This window comes from Sus scrofa, chromosome 6 (assembly GCF_054392235.1).
Source record: "Sus scrofa isolate SSC_HxYL_T2T_F1_AM1 chromosome 6, Sscrofa_HxYL_maternal_Yorkshire_Landrace_v2.0, whole genome shotgun sequence".
Classification (NCBI taxonomy): Eukaryota; Metazoa; Chordata; class Mammalia; order Artiodactyla; family Suidae; genus Sus; species Sus scrofa.
Window position 1 is genome coordinate 73,626,674 of NC_139388.1, and position 22,965 is coordinate 73,649,638.

Here is a 22,965-nt window from a genome sequence, read left to right on the forward strand (position 1 = left end):
AGCCACAAGGGGAACTTCCGAGAACTGAATTTTAGATTTTATTCGATCTTGGTATAAAGTTAAATAGCCACATGTAGCTAGCTGCTACCATATCAAACAGCACAGATTTAGACAGCACCTCCATTATTGTGGAAAGTTTTACTGGAAGCACTGATTTGTACATAACCAGATACAATCAAAGGAAGATATGTACTAGGTGTCAACTTTCCAGGCCCAAGGCTGGAACTAAATGAGCTACTGGAAAAGAAAAAACACTTCAGAGAACTTTTATAGATGAACAATGCACTCAGCAACTAACCACCCACTGAGCCAAAGTGATTTTGCCCTGAAGCCTAGAAGTAAAGTCCCTCTACCAGTTAGATAGAGGTAAGAACACCTGTTACACCTACCTCACAAAAATACTAAGATCAAATAAGAAGTGTATGAAATTGTGTATACTATTCAGTGCTACGTAAAGTGTTTCACCCCTGCCCATTACTGAAGCAAAGTGATTCTTCTATTATTCTTGACTATTACTTGAATTTGAGTTTACCCTTAAACTTGAATAATGAGTGAATAAAAGATGGAATTAAACAACTCTAAACACAGGCATTGGAAAAGAGGTATGTTTGAGGCAGGGCTTCTCCAGCCCAGACTACTGACGTTCTTGACGGACTCATGCTTTGTTGGTCAGGAGCTGTCCTGTATTTAGCAGCCTCCCAGGCCTCTACCCCACAGCAGCCACACACACATCATTGTGACAACCAAAAACATGCCAAAGTGTTCCTAGGGAAGAGTGACATAACTGGTTTAGGGAAAACCCAAAGCAGGAGGAAGAGAAGGCTGTCAACTGATAAATGCCTCAACTGTAATAAATGGGATTTTATCTAATAGTATGTCCTCTTCCTGCTTCTGTGTGATCATAAGGGTACTGATTTTTGGTTTTGGGGTGTTGTTTTTTTTTTTTGGCCTTTTCTAAGGCCGCTCCCACGGCATATGGAGGTTCCCAGGCTAGGGGTCCAATTGGAGCTGTAGCCGAAGGCCTACAGCAACGTGGGATCCAAGCCGTGCCTGCAACCTACACCACAGCCCATGGCAACACCAGATCCTTAACCCACTGAGCAAGGCCCAGGGATCGAACCTGCAACCTCATGGTTCCTAGCCAGATTCGTTAACCACTGTGCCACAACGGGAACTCCGATTTTTGTATTTTTGTTAATTTTATATCTGCTATTCAACATAATTCCTTAGCATCTGATATAGCTTAATTCCTGATTCTCTGAGTTTTCCCCAGTCTGCTAATTCCATCTGCAAATAAACATAGTTTTACTACTCCTTTGCCTTTTCGTAAACCTTTAGCTGCACCACACCTCTAACACAGTGAAACTGTGGAGAATAGTGGAAACAGTGGATATCCTTGCCTTGTTCCGAATCTCAGTGAAAATGCCCCTCCAGTGTTCCTATTAAATTTAATATGAGTTTTAGAATAATCATATCATACTCATAGATTTGGAGATAGGTTTCTTTTCCCCTTAGATTTATCAACACTGTGTAAGGTATTAACTGAATTCTGAGTAGTAAATCTACCTCACACTCCTAAAATAAATCCCAGTTGGTCATAATGTATTGTTTAATAAAACATTAGAATTTTTAAAAGATCTGATTAATTAGATCTGATTTTTTCTCTCATTAACTTCTGCTTTCATCTTTACTGTTTACTTCTTTGTGCTTTTGCTGTGTTGTTCATAACAGCTTTATTCATACCAGCCTAGACACAATGCATATGTCTGTGAACAAAGAAATGGGTAAACACATTACTGTGTATTTTACATGAGGTGCTAAACAACAAGACAGAGAAAAAGAACTACTGATACATAGCGCATCATGGAAAACCACACACACACAAATCAAACATTGAGTAAAAGAAGCCAGACACAGAAAAAGTACATACTCTGTGACTCCATATATGAAGGGCTAGAGCAGGCACGAGGATTTACAGTGACAGAAATGAGAACAGCAGCTGCTTCTGGGTGGGAAGTTTAGAGAGCGTAGTTTAAGGGAACTTTCTGGGATGCTGGGAATATCCTGTGCCTTGTTTACTTAGGATCAAAGAAATTTCCCAAAATTCTATGAAAATATAAACTTAAAATCTGAAATTTCTGTGTATTAAAAAAAAAAGGACTTGGGGAAAATAAAGCAGGAGTCATTATTAACAACAGCAGTGGCTCCTTGGGGGTTTTGTTCCTGTCAGTTAAGGAGCCCTGAGTACGGAGTGGAGGTGACGACAGAGCTGACATGAGCAGGAAAGGATGGCGCCGACGGGATGGCCTCCCTGTTGACCATTTTTTCACATCATCTCTTGCCGAAAAGTAAAACCCGACATTTTAAAAGGTGTGTACACGTGCACTATTGCAAGCCCTCCGTGTTTCTTCTTCAGGGCTCTCTTTTAATCAAGCTCTCGCTCGAACAGTGCGGGATGTCACAGTGTTTGTGAGAGCGCGGAAACTGCAGTCACGCCCGCCTCGCTGCAATCACTCCTCTCTGAGCCTCCCCGGGGCCTGCGTCCCCCACACCTAAGGTGGGGCCTCCCTGCTAACAGAAGGATGACAAAACAGGGAAGCTCCGTGCTGGGAGCCCTTCATTCACAGCTGACAAGGGCGCCCGCAGAAGCCTCCTTCCGCCCCCCCCCCACCCCGGAGGGGCCCCCTGGGCCAGCAGAGAAATGCAATGGAAACTGCGGCCCCGAACCTCGGCCCCTTGAAACTCTACCCCTGACAAAGGAAGTCTTCACGCATCCCCAGACATCCGCACACTTCAGGGAAACTCAGGAGGACGCAGAGAGGCGGGTGCAGAAGCCTGCGAGCGGCACGTCTGTTTACAGCTCTGAGCGGCACGTCTGTTTACAGCTCCGGCCCTTTCACCCAAAAAGGAAAAAGCGAAAAAGAGACATGAAAAAGAGTTTCATGTCTACCGTGCGCCATTCGATTAAGGACAGGCGGAGAATGTTTTAAGTTTCTGCTGTTTCTGGTTCTTCTTTTTCACCTGCCTTCCTGTGGGTTATCAGAACATTTGGTTAGGATTCCGTCTTGGTTTATTTAGTGTTTTGAGGGTGTCACTTTGCTGAGTTTCCCATCAGTTGCTCTAAGGATAACAACATACAGCGCTACTTTCGCTGAAGTCCCTCAGCCTCTCCATTTATTTATTTATTTTCTTATTTATTTTAAGGCCTGCAACCGAGGCATATGGAAGTTCCCAGGCTAAGGGTCAAATCAGAGCTATAGCTGCTAGCCTACACCACAGCTGCAGCAATGCCGGATCCACGCTGTGTCTGTGACCTGCACCACAGCTCACAGCAATGCTGGGTCCTTAACCCACTGAGCGAGGCCAGGGGTAGAACCCGCATCTTCATGGATAGTAGTCAGGTTTTAGGTCCTTAACCTGCTGAGCCACAATGGGAACTCCCCCACTTTTTAAATATAATTATCTTAACTGTTTAAGGAAAATTCTTAAACACTCCTGAAAGACACAAAAGTCAACACAAACAAATGGAAAAACATCCTCCATTCTTAAATAGGAAGCTCAACATGTCATTCCTCCAAACTTCATCTATAAATTCAATGCAATCCTGATATAAATACCAGAGAGCTAGTTTATGGAATGAAACAAATTCACACTAAGATTCACATGGAAAATCAGATAACTAAAAAAGGGGAAACTAGCCTAATAAGACATTAAAGCACACTATAAAGCAGCCATAAGAAAGAGTACAGTGGTGGCACAAAGAATATAAAAACCCAAACAGCAAGTCCTCAATACATTATGAAAAATAATTTATGACAAAGGCGGCACCTCAAACCACTGAGGTAAAGATAGTGAATGGGAATGGGACAACTGGGTAGATTTCTTCTTTACTTTTATTTTTTCTCTCTCTATGGCCTCACCCACAGCACAGGGAAGTTCCCAGGCCAGGGACGGAATCTGAGGTGCAGCTGCGACCCAAGCCACAGAATCCTCTCTAACAACCAGTACAGGGACTCAAAGTCCGGAGGGAACAAAAGCAAACACTGATAAGTCTGACTGGGTAAAAATAAGCTTTGCGTAATTCGGTTAAAACCGTAAGTGGGAGAAAAATATTTGCAACTTACACAACAGGCATATGAAGAACTTTTTAAAAACTGAGTGATAAAAAGACAAAAATATGGAGAAAAGATAAGAACCAGACAATTCGCAAAAATATCGACAAAAACATCCTTCAAATATACGAAAAATCGCTTAAACGCACTCATTGTTAGCAAAATGAAGTAAAACAACACTGGGATACTACTTCTCCCTTATCAATCAGAGTGGCAAAATTTTTTAAAATAAGCAAACACAGTCTGTTGGGGAAACAGAAAGTCTCCTACATTGCTGGAGAAAATTCAAGTTGGTACATGCTTTCGGGAGGGAAAAGACAACACATTACAATTCCGCAATCCCTCTGCTATGAATCCTGCAGGTACACATCCAACAATGAGGCGAGAGATATGCACAAGGACTTGCCCTGCAGCATCATTTATAATTGAAACATCTTGGAAACAACCTAAATGTCACACGCATGACTGCAGGTGAATAACCACAGTCCATCCGTATCGTGGAGAACAAGCGGATAGGAAGGTGAAGGATCTCTGTGAACTAACATAGTCGGAGCATTTTCCAGAACATACCGCTACATGAAAAAAGCCAAGCACAAAGGAGTATCTATAGTATGCTACGCTTGACATGAGAAAGAAGAAGCTACACGAAAACAGACGTGTACACGGATCTTTTGTCAAAAGAAAATGCGGGAAGCAGCAGCTAAGAGGTAAAGGGCCAGGCCTGTACAGCAGGATGGCGGGAAAGAGGCCGGGGTGGGGATGGACTGGGCGGCAGGGCTGAAGGCTGTCTGCCGACACTCTGCCCCTCAGAGCCACAGCCCCAGTCTACAAACCCTCCCGAAGCCAAGAAATGAACAGCCCAAATCAACCAAGAACCAAAAACGGAACACAAAGTCTCACAAATGAACTCCATGGCACGTGAATAACATAACCACACTGAAGGACCTACGAGGGACCGGGGACAAGGTGGCGGAGCAGAGGGACTTATGCTTGTCTCCGCTCCCGAAAACACCAAACTGACAACTAACTGTCAAACAACCATCAATAAAATAGACTGGGCAAGACCCGAAAGGATATCCTACACCCAAGACAAAGAAGCCACGTCTAGACAGCAGGAGGGGTGAGCTCTGAAAACCAGAACTGGCCTCCAGGACCTGTGGAGGAGAGGCTCTTGCCTCTACGCTACACAGCGGACTGAGGACAAGACATGGAGTCAGGACCTGGGTTTCTCACCACATGGGTTACAAAGCCTGGAACTATGTGCATTCTAAAACTGAATAAAAATGAGCAATATCAATATATTTTAAACAGTAAGAACTGAGTTTCTGAGTTTCCACTCTGTTGGGTTTTTTTTGGTCTTATGTATATTTTTAAAATATGTTTATATATATATTTTATATATATATATATTTGGTCTTTTTATATATATGCACCCACCACATATAGAGGTTCCCAGGCTAGGACGGGCACTCACGGTTTTTACTCTTAAAGGAAGAAGTGAGCAATAAAGGGAAAGAGGAGGGTGCAGGGAATCTTGTGCTGCTAGACAGGAAGCTTCCCCTGCACTCTGGGCCATGGGAGGACAGTGGTCTGCAAACCAGATGAGGGCTATGACCACAACTCAAACAGGCAGGCACCCTGATCTCAGAACTATGAGATCCAGCCTCCAGAACTATGAGAAATAAATATCTGTTGTTCATAAGCCACACAGTCTCTTGGTGTTTTATTTCTAGCAGCCCAAACAAAATAATGCATCCATGAAATTCAAACAGGGTCTTTGGGGTACTCGAGGTATCGTTCTAATGCTATTTCTTGGTTTGGGTTGGATAACTGTACTGCAGTTCCCCAAGAATCTACTAACACTAATGAAGAGTGGGAGGAGTTCCCCAGTGGTGAAGTGGGTTAAGGATCCAGTGCTGTGGTGTGGATTTGATCCCTGACCTGAGAACTTCCACAGTACCGCAGGCGCAGCCAAAAAGAGGAGGAAAAAGTGGGAGAGGATACATGAAAACTCGGTACCTAAAACTTATCTAGGTGTGCAAAAGTAGCTCCAAATAATTGTTTCTCTTTCTTTCTTTCTTTCTTTTTTTTTTTTTTTTTTTTTTTTTTTTTGCTTTTTAGAGCCACACCCGCGGCATATAGAAGTTCCCAGGCTAGGGGTCAAATCAGAGTTACAGCTGCCAGCCTACACCACAGCCACAGCAATGCGGGATCTGAGCCGCATCTACGACCTACACCTCAGCTCTTGGCAACGCCGGATCCTTAACCCACTAAGCAAGGCCAGGGATTGAACCTGCATCTTCATGGACACTAGTCGGGTTCATTACTACTGAGCCACAATGGGAACTCCCAAAATAATTTGTTAAAGGTGATGATGTATTCAAGAGCAGAGAGCACGTGTTATTCCCTTATGTGTTCCCAGCACCCAAAGAACTCTTTCCCCGCTAGCATGGTCTAGCTTAATAATGCGTTAAACGATGAATGAATGACAAGTTGCAGTGTCTAGGGATGTACTAAGCATGGAAAGACAAACATAAATGCCACAGGTCAAACTTATTTTAAATACAAAAAGAACTGCTGGTTAAAGCCAGGAAATGAATCTTAAGCTGCAAAATCAAGAGCTGTAAGGCTGCAAAAAACCCCTCAGGGAACTGGCAGGAAAATTACATAGATTCCAAGAAATGGCTGGAGAACTGTACAAAGGTGTAATTAATCTGTTTCGATCACTTCACACATGACTCTATCTGTCCATAACAAAGTAAAGAGATAAACTGATATGGAATGGAAAAAGGGCAATTAGAAGTGCTAAAAGGAGTTCCCCGGTGGCCCAGCAGTTAAGGATCCAGCATTGTTGCTGCTGTGGTGTGGCTTCAATCCCAGGCCCAGGAATGTCCACATGGAATGGACATGCCCCTGCCAAAAAAAAAAAAAGGAAGCCCTAAAGATCTAGTTTAGTGTCTCCTGGCCTTGGGCATCCAGAAAATTCACTCACTCTGAAGCATATTCCTACTAATATGAATTCCTAGGTAAGATGAGAATTTGTAACCTGACCTATCTTAGAATGTTCCTTTTAGGAGGAAGCAGATGGTCAGAAGGTCGGAAAACAGCCCTCCAGCCAATGATGCAGTTATGATCTCCTGTCTGCCTTTCATAATCAATACTTGAGAAGTCACTGTTACAAGTGCCCAGTAAACCTGAAAACGCCACCCAGGTTCTATGTTCACAGTCCAATCACAGAGCAATCTCTCTAGATCCTCTGATCTTCAATAAAATATTACCCTTAGGGTGAAAAATCCAGCAGAGGAAACAATTTGCACGCTACAATTTATATTTAGCTTAATAACGAAAATGCACCCGCTCATTCTCAGAGTATCTAGAGACAGCTCCGTGAGCTGAACACGTCTCCCCATGCCTGAACCGACCTAAATTGCCAATCGACCATCCCAGAGGCCAGAGAGAACTAAATGGGTGCTGAGTAATTGCACCATCAATAATTCAGCACGGAGGTACGTTTAATTTCCCGTTCTCTTTCCTTCCTTTTAAGGACCCAATTCAGCTGCACTGAGCATAAGCACCACTCATACTACAGATACTCTGCAAGCGACTTTTTCATGCTCCTTATCTTACTGGACAGAGAATCAGTTCAGGATTCTGTCACTTAATCACGTGACTGAAAATAAGTTTGTCAAAAAGATGGCACAAAGGTTAACAAACTTGACCCTGGTTACCAAACCATGTGGCAGAACCAGGATTCAAACTGAAGTCTTCTAATTTCATCTGAAGCTTTTTCTATTATGGTATCAGCCAAAAACACTTACTTGGAAACCAGGAGAATTACAAAGACTCCACCGGAGATACTTCGTTTTACTACACGGTTATTGATAAATATAATGAAGAAAAGAAAAGAAACAGTTGTAGAAACTTAGTTTGAAAAGTAGGAATGAGGGACAGCCAAGGCAGGGATTCGAAAACAGCAGCACAGCAGTACGGCTGGACCTCAGCACAGGTTTCTGCGATGAAAATCCCACCATCTCTTCTGGGAATAAATTTGGTGTGGGTAGGGGAATGTTACCATCTCAATTTATACGGGCTGAGGAGGCATTCTGTTTTCCTTTTGATTTGTGTGGCTAAAGGACAAAGCTCTCCCTCCCTTTATAGCCCAACCCCAGTACGAGCCTGAAAGAGAAAGTTCTACATGGGTTTCCCCCGGAGTGAATGGACTGGCGAGAGCCCCTTCGGCGCTGCTACGAGCCCAGAGAGCCCTGCCGCTGAGCACTTTGATCTTTGGGAGACTGGCGCTAAGCACTATCAGCCTTCTTCCTTCTCTTTTCTGTCTTCCGTGTTCCCTTTCACTGCATTCATGTGATCCTCTTTTATGCGCCTTCGGAGTATTTGCCCTCTTTCAGATTGGATTTATTTTTGGCAGTACTACTTTATATCTACAGAGAAAGAAAAAAGTCCTTTCTCTGGGATAAAGGGTGAAGGGAAAAAATCGGGGGGAAAAATGAAAGTCTAACCCCCACCTCCATACTTTAAAATTAAAGTGATCTAGCTTTAGTGAAGAGAAAAGGAATAAACAGAGATTCCTGGGGGCTGCTATTCAATTCTGCTTTTATCAGAGATGACCTTACAGCAAGCACTCTGCCTCGGAGAACCAGGCGAGATTACTGAGCAACAGTGACAGCCCCTCAGATGAGCTCCAGATGCGGGCAAAGGGCAAGTATTTACTGAGCAGCTACTAGGCCAGATTATTCACTATGTCACATATCATCCGGTGCCTTTGGGGGAAAAAAAAAAACACCCAATTATTAAGTCACACGAGAGATACTCTATTTGAAGCTGACAAAATCATCCTTAAGATGACAGCTTTATAAAACCACTTTATGGACATTTTAAAGAAAACACCACAGGATTAAAAACAAAAAAAAAAAAAACCGGAGTTCCCATCGTGGCGCAGTGGTTAACGAATCCGACTAGGAACCATGAGGTTGCGGGTTCGGTCCCTGCCCTTGCTCAGTGGGTTAATGATCCAGCGTTGCCGTGAGCTGTGGTGTAGGTTGCAGACGCGGCTCGGATCCCGCGTTGCTGTGGCTCTGGCGTAGGCCGGTGGCTACAGCTCCGATTCAACCCTTAGCCTGGGAACCTCCATATGCCGCGGGAGCGGCCCAAGAAATAGCAGCAGCAGCAACAACAACAACAACAACAACAAAACAAAAAACAAAAAAAAAACCAAAAAACTCATCTATAATGGTTCTCGTCACAAACACAGTGAAAAGAAGTTATGGAATTTGCACTCTAGCACCCCACCTCTTAGGTGGTCAGTGAAGAAACAGTGACCTACACAACTATGCTCTTTTCCAGAAGACACGGTCGTAAACCTAGTTAAAGTAAACTCTTCTGAGTCCACCTAGAATGATCTGGGCCAACGAATTCTTCTGAAAATGCTAGAACAGTATAAAATAAGTCTACAAATCTGGACAGTCTCTGATAAATATTCAACTACATTCATTTTAAGCAAATACATCAAAATGTGTTGAGTAACCAGAGTTACATATCTCGCATATTTACCTGTTTTAACGTCAACTCTAAATTGCTTAAAACCATTCACCTCAATCAATGGAACAAGACAGAAGATGAGTGGGAGTAGGGGTCTGGAGCATGCAAAGCAGGATAAGAAATAAATCCCAGGATTAAGCCACTTGTCTTTGCTAACAATTTAATAGTCCCATCAATCCATCCAGCCTTCCATTAACTCACTCTGCTCAGCATCCAAGTTTAAGACTGGAGAGCCCCTGCCAAGAAGAAGTTTATCAAACACTACAGGGATTCTCTAAATTTATCGAAAGGCCTGTAAGCAGCCCAATTTAATCACATACCCATGCGTTTCCTTAAAGCAGGGGTTGGCAACCTCCACTCCGTAGGCCCAATCTGGCCACCACATGGTCTTCACAGCCTGACAACTAAGAACGGCTTTTACATTTTTAAACGGCTAAAAAATAAATCAAGAGTCATACCTTCTGACGTGTAGAAATTAAATGAAATTCAAATTTCAATGTCCGCAAATAGAGTTTCAGGGGCACACAGCCACCTCACTTATTTACAGGGTTACCTACAGTTCCTGCGATACAATACTTGAGCTGAGACTTTCCAACAGACCCTGTGAAAGAGTATCTGGCCCAAAGAAGTTTGCCAAAACATATCCTACATTAAAAGTTGCTATTAATTTGCCTTGAAATAACTGGCTTTAGCCATGTAGCTTTGCACGAGAGACTTGAGATGGCTTTACTGAGAGCTATTGGAGCAACACAATAGAAAAATTATTGTATCTCACTGTAGTTAAGCTAAAAGCCAATCAATCCCTATGCCCTTTTTTTAAACAAATGAAACATTTAATGCTTAGTTACTATGTCGGTATTACTGGAGTAGAGAGAAGGATCTAATCATCAAATACGTTTTAAATGAGATAACAGTGTTTTGATTAAGTCTGACCATAACCAAACATCCTAGAAGGTAATAAAGGGGAGCTGGGAAAGGGGTGATTTCTTTGTAACGATAACCTCAGTGGAGTTAAAATATCTCTTGAAAAAATTAATTTTATTAGCGTACAGCTGACTTAGAAAAAAGTTTTATTAGTTTCAGGTGTATGGCAAAGCAAATCAGTTATACAAGTGTTCCCACTGCAGCTCAGAGGAAATGAATCTGACTAGTACCCATGAGGATACAGGTTCGATCCCTGCCTTGTTCAGTGGGTTGGGGATCCGGCGTTGCCGGGAGCTGTGGTGTAGGGCACAGACGCTGCTTGGATCCCAAATTGCTGTGGCTATAGTGTATCGCTCCGATTCAACCCCTAGGCTGGGAACCTCCATATGCCTCGGATGTGGCCATAAAAAAGCAAAAATAAAAAATAAAATCAGTTATCCATGTACATACATCACCTCCCTTTCGGATTCTTTGCCCAGACAGGTTATGACACGGTACTGAGTAGATTTCCCTGTGCTCTACACTTGGGCCCTGTTGCCTGCCTACCTTACACACAGCCCCGCGGATGGGTCCCTCTTCACCACCTGATTCATCCCTCCCGCCCGGCATTTCCCCTTTGGTAACCAGACATTGGTTTCAAAACCTTTGAGACTGTTTCTGTTTTGTAAGTTCTTTTGTATCATTTTTTGTCAGATTCCTGGCATTCGCCATTGCTGGCGGCATTTGCAGTTCTCTGACTTGCTTCACTTAGTTGATTTCTAGCTCCATCTATGTTGCCCCTATGACTTTTTAAAACTGCATTTTTTTTTTTTTTTAATCTTTTTGCCATTTCTTGGGCCACTCCCGTGGCATACGGAGATTCCCAAGCTAGGGGTCAAATCGGAGCTGCAGCCACCAGCCTATGCCAGAGCCACAGCCACGCGGGATCCGAGCCGCGTCTGCAACCTACACCACAGTTCACGGCAACACCGGATCCTTAACCCACTGAGCAAGGCCAGGGATCGAACCTGCAACCTCATGGTTCCTAGTCAGATTCGTTAACCACTGCGCCATGACAGGAACTCCAAAAGGCGTATTTTTTTTTTAATCAAAGCAGTTCTTTCACCATTTTATTATTTCTAGTGGGGAAAAAGGTATAAGAAAATTACTTGTCTTACTCCCTCTACCACACAAGAAGCCCAAATTCTTCCACTTACATACAAAATATACCAGAATAAATAGCTATCTGTTTCTGGGAAGGTACAGAGCAGATGCCCACATATAAGGCTCTCCGTGTTATTACCTAAGATATTAAGACTAGTGGCACTCGTACCGCAGAAGAAAATCTTCAATACCGGTTTTCCAATTCCCCATGATTTTAGTAGGAACTTTTTCACACACCCAGAAATTTAAGAGTAGGTCAATGAAAACTGTAAAATTTGCCTAGATTCTCAGATAATTACAGGCTGCCATGTTCATTTCATCCATTTCTTTACCTATCTGTTCTAGTTATCAGCAAGTGAATCTTTAGGAAATAATCTGCAGACCATCAAAACACCTCAGCATAAAAGTGACAAAACACTGTAAACCAGCGACAATGGAAAAAATAAAAATCACTATAAAGAAAAAAGAATGTACACATGTATGTGTGACTGGGTGACCTTGCTATACAGTAGAAAACTGACAGAACACTGTAAACCAGCGATAACGGAAAAAATAAAAATTATTTAAAAAAAAAAAAAAACCAACCAAAAAACCAAATACCTCAGTATAACTATTTTAAGCCACCAACCTTCAAGGAAATGACAGAAAACTATAAAGAGGGAGGGAGGAAGGAAAGAAGGAAAGGAGTAAAAGCAGTTTTCGCTGCCACACAGTCTAGTGAAGACGGAGGCAACTTCCGAGACCCCAATAACCCACCAAGTCAAGGCCGGGGTGGGGAGCTTGCTGGGCCCACGGGGAGCGGCCTGAGGAACATGGTGACCGAAGAGGGCAGCCCGTTTGGGGCTCAGCGAAACACACGACCTGGCGCCCATCTCCGGCGCTTACCTAAGGGCGGCAGCGTGGTACGTGTCGACGTAATCAGAAATGAAGAGCTCTCGGTTCTTGATCACTGGGTCTGTTATGACGAGCTCTCTTCCAGAATCTGTTTTAAAAAAAAAAAAAAAAAAGAGGGGGAATGAATTAAGAGGATATGAAACTGAGCTCCCCACAACCATCAGGAACATTTAACACAGCTTTCCCTTCAGGTTCCGCTCCCACCATGAAAAGCACACTATTCAAGCCGACCTGGTCCCCAAAACAGAGTAGAGGGGTAACAGGAGCCCGAGGAACAGGAGCAAGTGTCCTGTGATGTGTGTACTTTACTGAGTCCCCACCTTTGCTGAAATGCATTAGGCACAAAAGGGAAAACAAAAGGAAAAGAAGATGCAACTATCATATTTCAGTGACTTGTAAACTAGTGAAATTTGTAGTGGTCCTGTGTATCTTATATTTTATTGCTAAATATTCCAGGATGGTGTGAAAGAAGAGCCAAGTTTTTGTTTTTTTTTGTTTGTTTGTTTTGTTTTTTTGTCTTTTGTTGTTGTTGTTGTTGCTATTTCTTGGGCCGCTCCCACGGCATACGGAGGTTCCCAGGCTAGGGGTTGAATCGGAGCTGTAGCCACTGGCCTACGCCAGAGCCACAGCAACGTGGGATCCAAGCCGCGTCTGCAACCTACACCACAGCTCACGGCAACGCCGGATCGTTAACCCACTGAGCAAGGGCAGGGACCGAACCCGCAACCTCATGGTTCCTAGTCGGATTCGTTAACCACTGCGCCACGACGGGAACTCCCAAGTTATTATTTTTAATAAAGAACCACTGGAGTTCCCGCCACGGCACAGTGGGTTAAGAATCTGACCGAGGCTGCTCGTGTTGCTGCAAAGGCATGGGTTCGATCCCCAGCCCAGTGCAGTAGGTAAAAGGATCTGGCATTGCCATGTAGGTTGCCGCTGTGCCTTAGATTCAAGCCCTGCCTGGCCCAGGGAACTTCTGTGTGCCACAGTGCGGCTATTAAAAAACAAAAAAAGAACCATCATTTAATTGCTGTAACAGAAATTTTAATAGTTTCAAAAAAGAAAAAAAAAAACAGTAAAATATAAAAACATTATATATTTTTTCTTTATCTTTTTAGGGCCGCACCCTCGGCATACGGAGGTTCCTAGGCTAGGGGTCTAATCAGAGCTGCCGCTGCCAGCCAACACCACAGTCACGGCAATGCCACAGGATCTGAGCCTTGTCCGTGACCTACACCACAGCTCGCGGCAACACCAGGTCCTTAACCCACTGAGCGAGGCCAGGGATCGTACCCGCAACCTCATGGTACTATCGGGTTCGTTACCACTGCGCCACAACGGGAACTCCAAAACATTATTCTTCAAAACTGTTTTTGATTTCTGGTTTATTGACTCAAAACTGTCACCAAAAGCAGGGTGGAGGAGTGAGACAGCACAGGCGTCAGGGCCAGAGAAAGCTGGGTCCTGGCTCCCAGCTTCCATTCTGAAGACCTATAGCCATGGCAACTCCCTTGGCATCTCTGAGGCTCGATCTCCTCATCTGCAAGTGGGGAGTGACAAGATCTAACTCATACAGTCACTGGGTAACAAATGCGAAATCCGCTAGAACGAGGTCTAGCGCCTCTCCAAAAAAAGAGTCAATGAAAAGAAGCTATTACACATCTGAACAAATATGCATTTCACGTGCATAATCTCATGTGTGTCAATAAAGTTACCGGGTAGAAAGTACGATGCTTGAGGGAGAAAAAAATAAAAGATGTTCCAAACCATCCAACAACTGTTCTAAAAGTCAAGCTCAAGTCCCACACACTGAGGAAAGCTTTGCTTTGAAAGCTGAAGTTCGCAGCCCTTAATACAGAGAAACTCAACAATGCAAATTATTAAAAAGAAACAAAGTACAATCCTGCAGGGTTTTAAGTATCATTAGTTCAACAGTAGGTGACAAAAAGGAATTAAAAAATGAAGTTACTGTTATTTCCAAAGAAGATCTATATCTACTCCAAGTTTAAGGGGAAGATACTATTAGTTCATAACCGAATTGTTTCTTTTTAAAGGCAAAAACAGTGGAAAAACACAGTCTTCCCTTCCTCCCCCCACAAAAAAAGTGAACACTTGAGTAATATCTTCAGAAAAAGGATTTTGAGGGAAAACTTTTCCGGTTATCTCCATTTAGTGAGTTTTTAGGAAGACCTTTGTCCAGAGCTACGACAGTGTGAGAATCAAACCAGGACATATTTACCGTTTTCGTTATGCCGATCCTGAACCAAATGCTGATACACAGAATCTGGAACTTCAGACTGACGGTAGTACCATTTGACGTTCATGAGGAGATGGTCCCTCTTACTCTGAAAAGGAAAATCTAACAGCATTAGGAACAGGACCTTGGGTGCCCACAGGTGCAAACCATACCCATGACCACAAGCCCCTGGAAACAGGTGGACAGGCAGGGGAGGAGACGCAGAATTACCGCCAGGACCACAAAAATACGTAGGTCAATCGTGAGGTCAAGTTTTACGTTTTGAAAAATCCCGGCCATAACACCGCTCTGACCCTCTCCCTCAAAGTTACTGATTTCAGGAAACAAAGGAAATCAAACTTGAATCCATAAATCCTCCATTTTGATTAACTAATTCATTCAACCTTATGTTGGTCTGTTTAGCATTAACTAGACAGTACTGTCTGAACACATTCTTCTTCCATCTTACACCTTAATGACGCTGGGCAAATACTTATAAACCGCAGCAGCGCACTGCCGAGGCCGCTGCGGGCAGTGGGTTAGAGAGCAGCGAGGCCTCGCACGCGGCCATCTCCCCGAAGTTTGCCGATCATCCAAACTAAACCACGTCCTCCCTGCACTTCCTGCCATTTATCAGCACTTACTGCTCTAGGGCAAACGGACAGAGCCATCAGTGCTGGTGAGGAAGGTTCTAGAGTCCCTGGAGCCAGGACCCTCTTTGAATTTCCTGAGAACAGAACACCCTGCACACAAATATTAGTGAATAAGCAAGAAGTCTCTGACGACCAGGGTCCCATTAACGCTAGGGGCACACTTAACCGTGTCATATCCAAAAGTCAACTTTGTTCCTAGTTCATTCAAAGAAGCCAGGAGCAAACGCTATCTTTTCATTCAAAGGCTGTGGGGCTAGAACTTGAGAGGAGCATCTCCACGCCTGGTTGTGAAGCATCTCAATGTGGCCGTGGCCGTGTCTAAGGCTGCCCAGGGCTCAGGAAATATGTTTCCAACCCCGCTGAGGAGACCCATCCAAGGTGAGCGCTGCACCACTCCTCTAAGCAGCGCCTCCCTCCTCATCACAAGTCAGCGGGTCAGAAACAAACAGGAGTTAAAATTTGAGAGAGGGCTCGTATTTATAAAGGAGATAGCTAAATCCTTTTTTTTTTTTTTTTGTCTTTTTGCCATTTCTTGGGCCGCTCCTGCAGCATATGGAGGCTCCCAGGCTAGGGGTCGAATCGGAGCTGTAGCCACCGGCCTGCGCCAGAACCACAGCAACGCGGGATCCAAGCCGAGTCTGCAACCTACACCACAGCTCATGGCAACGCTGGATCGTTAACCCACTGAGCAAGGGCAGGGATGAACCCGCAACCTCATGGTTCCTAATCGGATTCGTTAACCACTGCACCACGACGGGAACTCCTAAATCCTAAAGTTTTTAAAGAAGCATTCTCTAATGAAGTAAAGACGCTTTCTGCTTAAGTGAGAGGTAGACACAAAGTCCTTCCTAAAAGGCCGGGATGGCTCAAAATTAGCTTTGCTAAAATATTTAACCCATTTAAAGAACCAGAAAGAAAACAACTGCCAAAAGTCTTGAATGAACTCTAATGTGTTATTCCAAAGTAAAACATCAACAATAAGATTCTTACTTTTGCAATTAACTGTGTCAAACAGGCGTACAAAAATAGGGCGCCGTTACTGATTTGAATAAAGTAGATTGTTTACAAAGTACTCCGTAATGGGTACTTTTTAGTTCTATCCATTTTGTAGGTTTATATTCTACACCATTTATTCTGCAGGTGGGAAAAAGAGGATACATCAGGAGACTACGTAAAAAGAATACGTGCTATGCATAGTATAGGGGTTTACAGACAGGGACAATTACTTTCAGCAAGGGACGATGGAGGAAGTAACACCTGACCTGGGGAAAATGGGAAATAGGTTTGTTTCCGGGGCCAAGGAAGAGACCCGAGAAAGACAAAGACCAAGTACAAGACATACATGAGGCCCAGGCACGTGGCCCATCTGCGGACCGCACAGCACAGGAGTGATGCTGAGAACTGAATCCCAGCTGGGGTCTGGGCTTTAGTAGGTGTCTAACTCTCTAGGACAGATGGAGCCTCCCGTCTCCACTGCTGACCACAGCCACGGGCAGGGAGGCCATGGGAGGACAGCTGGGCAGGATGATAAAAGGCAGGACCACGATGAGAGTGCTCATGGCAGAAAGAAGGAGACATACACCTGGGGTGGGGTGCGGTGGGGGGGCCCGTTTGGCAGTACTCAGGGATAAACTCACTTAAGTAAATATACCGTCGGATGAGGGATCCTCAACCTAAGAACTCCTGACACTGGGTCCCGGTAGGTCTGCCTCGGGGCCTCCCGGTGCATCATGGGATGCTGAGCAGCAGCCCTAGCCTTTACCACTAGCTGCCAGCAGCATCCTGTCCTTTGGTGACACCCAAACACATGCTCCAACATGGCCAAATGTCCCTTCAGGGACAAAACACTCCCGATTCAAAACTAATGATCTAATAGGTTTCTGGTTGTTTTATTTTTGTCTTTTTAGGGCTGCACCAAGGCATATGGAAGTTACCAGGCTAGGGGTCGAATTAGAGCTACAGCTGCCAACCTACGCTGCAGCCATGGCCACGCCAGATCCGAGACATGTCTATGACATACACCACGGCTCACAGCAACGCCAGATCCTTAACCCACTGAGCGAGGCCAGGGATCACACCTGCGTCGGGTTCATTTGGCTGAGCCACGACGGCAACTCCAATAGTTTCCTTTTTCAGGAAAGCTAATCTGGAACGTAAGGCTAGAGCCTGGTTCCAGCATTCTCGGGCTGGAAAAAGGACTGCAGGTAAGTACTGCAGTGTCACTGTTCACAGCCTGACTCCATGGCTTCCCCACTACAGGACTCTGAGCACATTGCTAAGATTCTGAGTCTACCCTCTTCTGTAACCGAACTAGAAGGATTCATGAGAAAAATTAAAACAAGGGAAAAGCATCTGGAACGGAGTGGGTACCCAAAAGAGTACTGCTTGTTCTGGTAGCAGGTGACTATGAGCAGTGCTTCACAGAAAACAGCAGGAATTCTGCTGTGAACTGCAGGGGTTACACCTTCTCCAGAACACAGTTTCTATCAAGAACCGAGAGTCATGGAGGGGCTAACGGATGCTTCAACAGGCACAGTGACGCCCTGGAGCACAAGGGACTTCCCATCTACTAGCAATTCTAGCAACAGCGTTGAAAGTGTATGCTTTTCCAGAACATCTCTCATATGTATGAAAATCCGAAGAGCCACAGAAATAATTTTTCAAAGGTACCATAAGTGCTAATCACACACTGTCTACTTTTCAGAACCAAGACAGTGATGCTGATGGCCTTTTGAGGTATAATATCTATGTCACCTTCTGGCCCAGGGACACTTAGTGATTTCACCCTCACAAAAGGACCACTCTAGTTGCTACCTAGATATATTACTCCCATCATCAGCCTTTACAAAGGAAGTTGAAAGCCTACTGGATTTCCTAATGCAATACTACTCAACAACCAGGGAGTGGCGGCATTGTGTTAAAAAAAAAAAAAAAAAAAAAAAAGCCTCCAGATTCTGAATTCCACGGATGGAACGCAACAAAGGTAGGCAGACTCAAAGTTAAACAAGAGTTCTAAACAAATGTAAGTAACTGTAATAGACACAATCTTCCTAAATAAGCCAGGAACTTAGTTAAGACTAAAGATCTATAAAGTAAGGCACTGCGTTATTTCAGAGAGTACTAGATTAAGTCAGGTAATCTAGGCTCTTAGTACTTCCTGTCTGGGTTGCCCTTAGTGGGCTCTCCCAGCGATCTGGTAAGTCAAAGAATAGAACAAGCGGACCTCCATGGTCTGGTTCAATCTTACCTGCTTTTTTTTGGGGGGGAGGGAGGGGGTGTTATGCATGCCTAAGTTCCCACACCAGGGATGGAACCCACTCCACAGTGACACAAGCTGAGGCAGCGACAACGCCAGATCCTTCAACCGCTAGAGAACTAGCGGGACTCCTCATCTTACACGCTTATGTCTCGATTTCTTCCCTCCAAAGTAGATGAAATGGGACTGGGAGAGACCCGTCGTGTTTCCTCGGTATCACACGATGGCACCAGGTGCATTTCCATCCCAAAGAAGCGTTGGGAAGTAAAATGTCATCTTCCTCAGAAGCAGACTGCTGTGTGCTGATGATTGGCCAAAGGGATCAGAGCACACTCCCTCCCCCACAGCCTCCCAAAGCCACCTCCGAGAGACACACACACAAGGCTTGGATGGCACCACAGGAAACCTTCACTTTCTTTACACTTTTCACCAGGCAAAGACACTCTGCTCAAAATCACAGAAAATTACTGGCAGAAGTGAACTCCGCGATCCTCTGATTCAATCTAAACCACCTGGGTTTGAATCACGGCTATGCACCTTACTACGCTGTCTTTGTCGTCAACTGCTTCTCCAAATCTCAAATTTCTCATATATAAAATGAGGAAAAAGTAACAGTCTATTATCTCATGAGGTTGTAAGCAGGAAATGAATGAATATAAATAGTGTGGCCCGGCTCTGAATAAATAAATAAAACTATCACTGTTTTACAGATGAAGAGAGCAGCCAAGCTCTGGAGAGGCCCAAAGTTATGCTTATCAAAAGCCATAACAAAACATAAAAAAAAAAAAAACCAAGTAGGAGTTCCCGTCATGGCTCAGTGGTTAGCGAATCCCACTAGGAACCAGGAGGTTGCGGGTTCGATCCTTGGCCTCGCTCAGTGGGTTAAGGATCCGGCGTCGCCCTGAGCTGTGGTGTAGCCTGAGCTGTGGTGTAGGTCGAAGACGCGGCTCAGATCTGGCGTGGCTGTGGCTGTGGCTGTGGTGGAGGCCGGCGGCTACAGCTCCAATTAGACCCTTAGCCTGGGAGCCTCCAGATGCCACGGGTGCGGGTGCGGGTGCGTCCCTAGAAAAAGACAAAAACAAAACAAAACAAAACAAAAAAACAAGCAGCAGCATGGGGGAAGTTTCTTCACTTCTGCGACAATTCAAAAACATATCCAGTATTTTTAACAAATGGGCCTCATTACTGACTGGTGACATAACTGGACAAGTGGATCAAGGTCAAAGGGACACGCTTTAAACACAAAGCTGAAGCAAGCGGTGAAAAGCTTCCTCCGCGAAGGCATCCTGAGGTGCACTTCCGAACACATGGAGGAGCCCACTGGCAAGTTGCTATTTGCCACCAGTTTTTGTTTCATGAGAGACTGACTGACTGAGCACAGCAAGCTTTCTCAGGGCCTGCGCAGAAACGGCGAGGAGCTGATTCCGGCTCAGACTACAGATTTGCCCACAGCCGTGGCCTGGATGTCTCGAAATGAGGGATGTCTGTAAATTCAAGGAAGTAAGGAGTTTAACAGGGGACGAAACACATCCCCACCGAGGTTCGGAAAAAAGACAGCTTAATGGCAGGTGTTTAGGAGCAGAACAGGGAGGACTTCTAGCTCTGTGATGACAGGCAAGAGGTTAAGAAACAACGAACTCAACGTCAGAACCGAAATTAAACGTGCAGAGTAAGACCACTGACAACCAGAAGGCGGCAAGGTATGCAACGGGGAGCAGAAAGGCCAACAGGAGGCTGGGCTGAAGGGACACCGGTCGGGTGCATGAGCAGCACACGCCCCACTCTTAACAGCGTAGCTCTTGGGAACTCATTTCAAATAGTGCAAGCTCTACACTCACAGCCAGGTGAGGCCTGTTGGGAAGGTCACCCCACGAGGCCTTTGGGGACACGGTGGTAGGGACAGACAATGGGGTCTAAGCTCACTCATCTTCAAAGGCCAAACGCCTGGATATGCACGAGAGAATCAAGCTACAGAGGAGCTTTCTGCCCCATCAGGAGGTCACCTCTACTCAACTTTGTGGACAAACGTCAGGACTGACTAATGTCAAAATGAAATCAGGTAGGACATGTCTTGGAATGTTCTTTCCAGCTCCTACTCCACTGCTAACATGAGACTAGCAGTCTAACATTCTCCGTTTCTCTATCCAAAGAGCCCTATGCCCACCAGGGCTCCAAATGCCATGAGAGAGTGACAGGAACACGAAGTGCCATCAGGGCTCTGGCCATCAAGGTCCACCCGTCCCCAGCTTCTGCCCTGGCATGGGAACCAGGGGGTTAGGGCCAGTGGCAAAACACAGACTCCAGAGTCGTTTTCCCAAAGGAGAAGAAAGGGCTCTAAGTATCTCCCACTAATAATCACCTATCATGTGCTCTCCCTAATGTACTGAGACATTCACTAAACATGTTGTTTGCTCTTATTTGCGAGGGTGGAGCAAAGGCCAGTACAGGCCCACAGCTGTCTTGTCCTTTTCTGAGATGAATCCACTGCCCAACGGCTACTGAACTGACCTGCCACAGAAGGATAATCACGGCACATCTCTACCACAACACATGTGTTTCTAACACAGCAACCTGTTGACTGGTGTGACAGCTAACTTACACGCCAACTTGACTGTGCGAAGGGGTGCCCAGACAGCGAGCTGGTAACATATGACTTCTGGGTGTGCCCTCCCCACTGTGGAGGAGCAGCATCCAATCTGCCGGTGCCTGGATGCAGAAAAAGGAGAAGGAAGAGCCTATTCCTCCTCTCTCACGTCCATCTTTTCCTTCCATCGGATGTCAGAGCCCCGGTTCCTAGGCCTTCAGACTCTGGGACGCAGACAGCAGGCCCTCTGGTGCTTGGGCCTGTGACTCAGACTGAGGCAGTCCACCTGCTTTCCTGGTCCTCCAGCTTGCAGACAGCAAGTTACTCTCGACCTCCACAACCTCAGGAGACAATTGCTAGGGGACAGATACACACATCTCGTCCTACTGGTTCTGGTTCTCGGGAGAACCTTGACTAACCCAAGCAGCAACTTATCAGGTACTGTCATTTACAAGTCGACAAAACCTGGGACTACACGGGATATACACAGAACTAGCAAAATGAATAAAGGAGATTAAAATAGATGAAAGAAACACAGACACAAACCACATCCATTAAACGAAGCTGCTTGCTACCGTTAGGCACTAGAATCAAGGCTGTTACGAGCTGATTTTCCAAAGCTGCGGCACTCAATCCAAAAGACTGGTTTCAAGAGATTGCATCAGCTTCTGAGTCTGTGTGAGAGGATTTAAAGCATCTGGTATCAGACGGTGAGGCGAGAAGGATGGGAGAGGACTTTCCACAGTGTTTACAACCAAAAGATGCAGATAGCTGGTTACATACAACTCCCAGGAAAGATGATGCAACTAAAACTGTGCTGAAACTCAGGCTCTGATGATCAGAAATAATTTTCAAAATCATTGTTTCTTCTTTCTGTTACACCTGCCTCTGTAAGGCAATGCAGGATCTAAGCCGCATCAGCAACCTACACTGCAGCTTGCAGAAACACCAGATCCTTCACCCACTGAGCAAGGCCAGGGATTGAACCCTCATCCTCATAGATACTAGTCAGGTTCTTAACCCACTGAGCCACAACGGAAACTCCTCAAAAATCACTGTTTCCTAATGAGGTCTTATGTACTAGTGGTAGGACCAAAAAGGTGCATGAAAACAAAATTATCTCAACTGCTAATCATGGAGTTGAAACTTATTAAAGCAATTTCTATCGAGGAATTACATTACATTATGTATGAACAATGGAATTTTCAGACAGCAGATTCCTGGATTTGCAGTGGCAAGACCAAAACTGAGGATGGGGGGTAGTAGCCCTGGGAAACTTCCTCCTTCTTGGCCTCGAGAGATAGGAGGCGGGGTCCCTAGGTAACCTGTTGTCCTTGTCCTCCTAAAATGAATAACAAGTTTTTATCACACAGACATAGATAACCTACACTTAAAGGAGGACTCAGCACATGGGGGCAGACTGACCAAACTAAAGAATATTCCTATAATTCCCTCTTGAATCATGTTGATGTACACCATCCTGACAAAAATACTGAAGGTCAGAGTCAGGAGTTAAAGTGCCCCCAAATTCAAGGTGAAGGGTCAAGCTAGGAAGATGAAATTTCACAGATAAATGAAGACCCAACACCTGGATCCCCAAAATCTGC

At 44.9% G+C, this 22,965-nt stretch overlaps 1 protein-coding gene across 6 annotated transcripts in view; it reads right to left on the reverse strand.

Annotated features, from left to right (window-relative positions):
- Nucleotides 1–22,965, reverse strand: part of RERE (arginine-glutamic acid dipeptide repeats) — a 403,553-nt gene that overhangs the window by 154,926 nt on the left and 225,662 nt on the right. For all 6 annotated transcript variants that reach the window (XM_084962664.1, XM_084962662.1, XM_084962666.1 and 3 more), the window contains 2 exons: nt 14,869–14,974; nt 12,621–12,717 (listed from right to left, as the gene is read on the reverse strand). In XM_084962664.1, the coding sequence (XP_084818790.1) occupies nt 12,621–12,717; nt 14,869–14,974 (203 nt within the window). The remainder of the gene's footprint in view (nt 1–12,620; nt 12,718–14,868; nt 14,975–22,965) is intronic.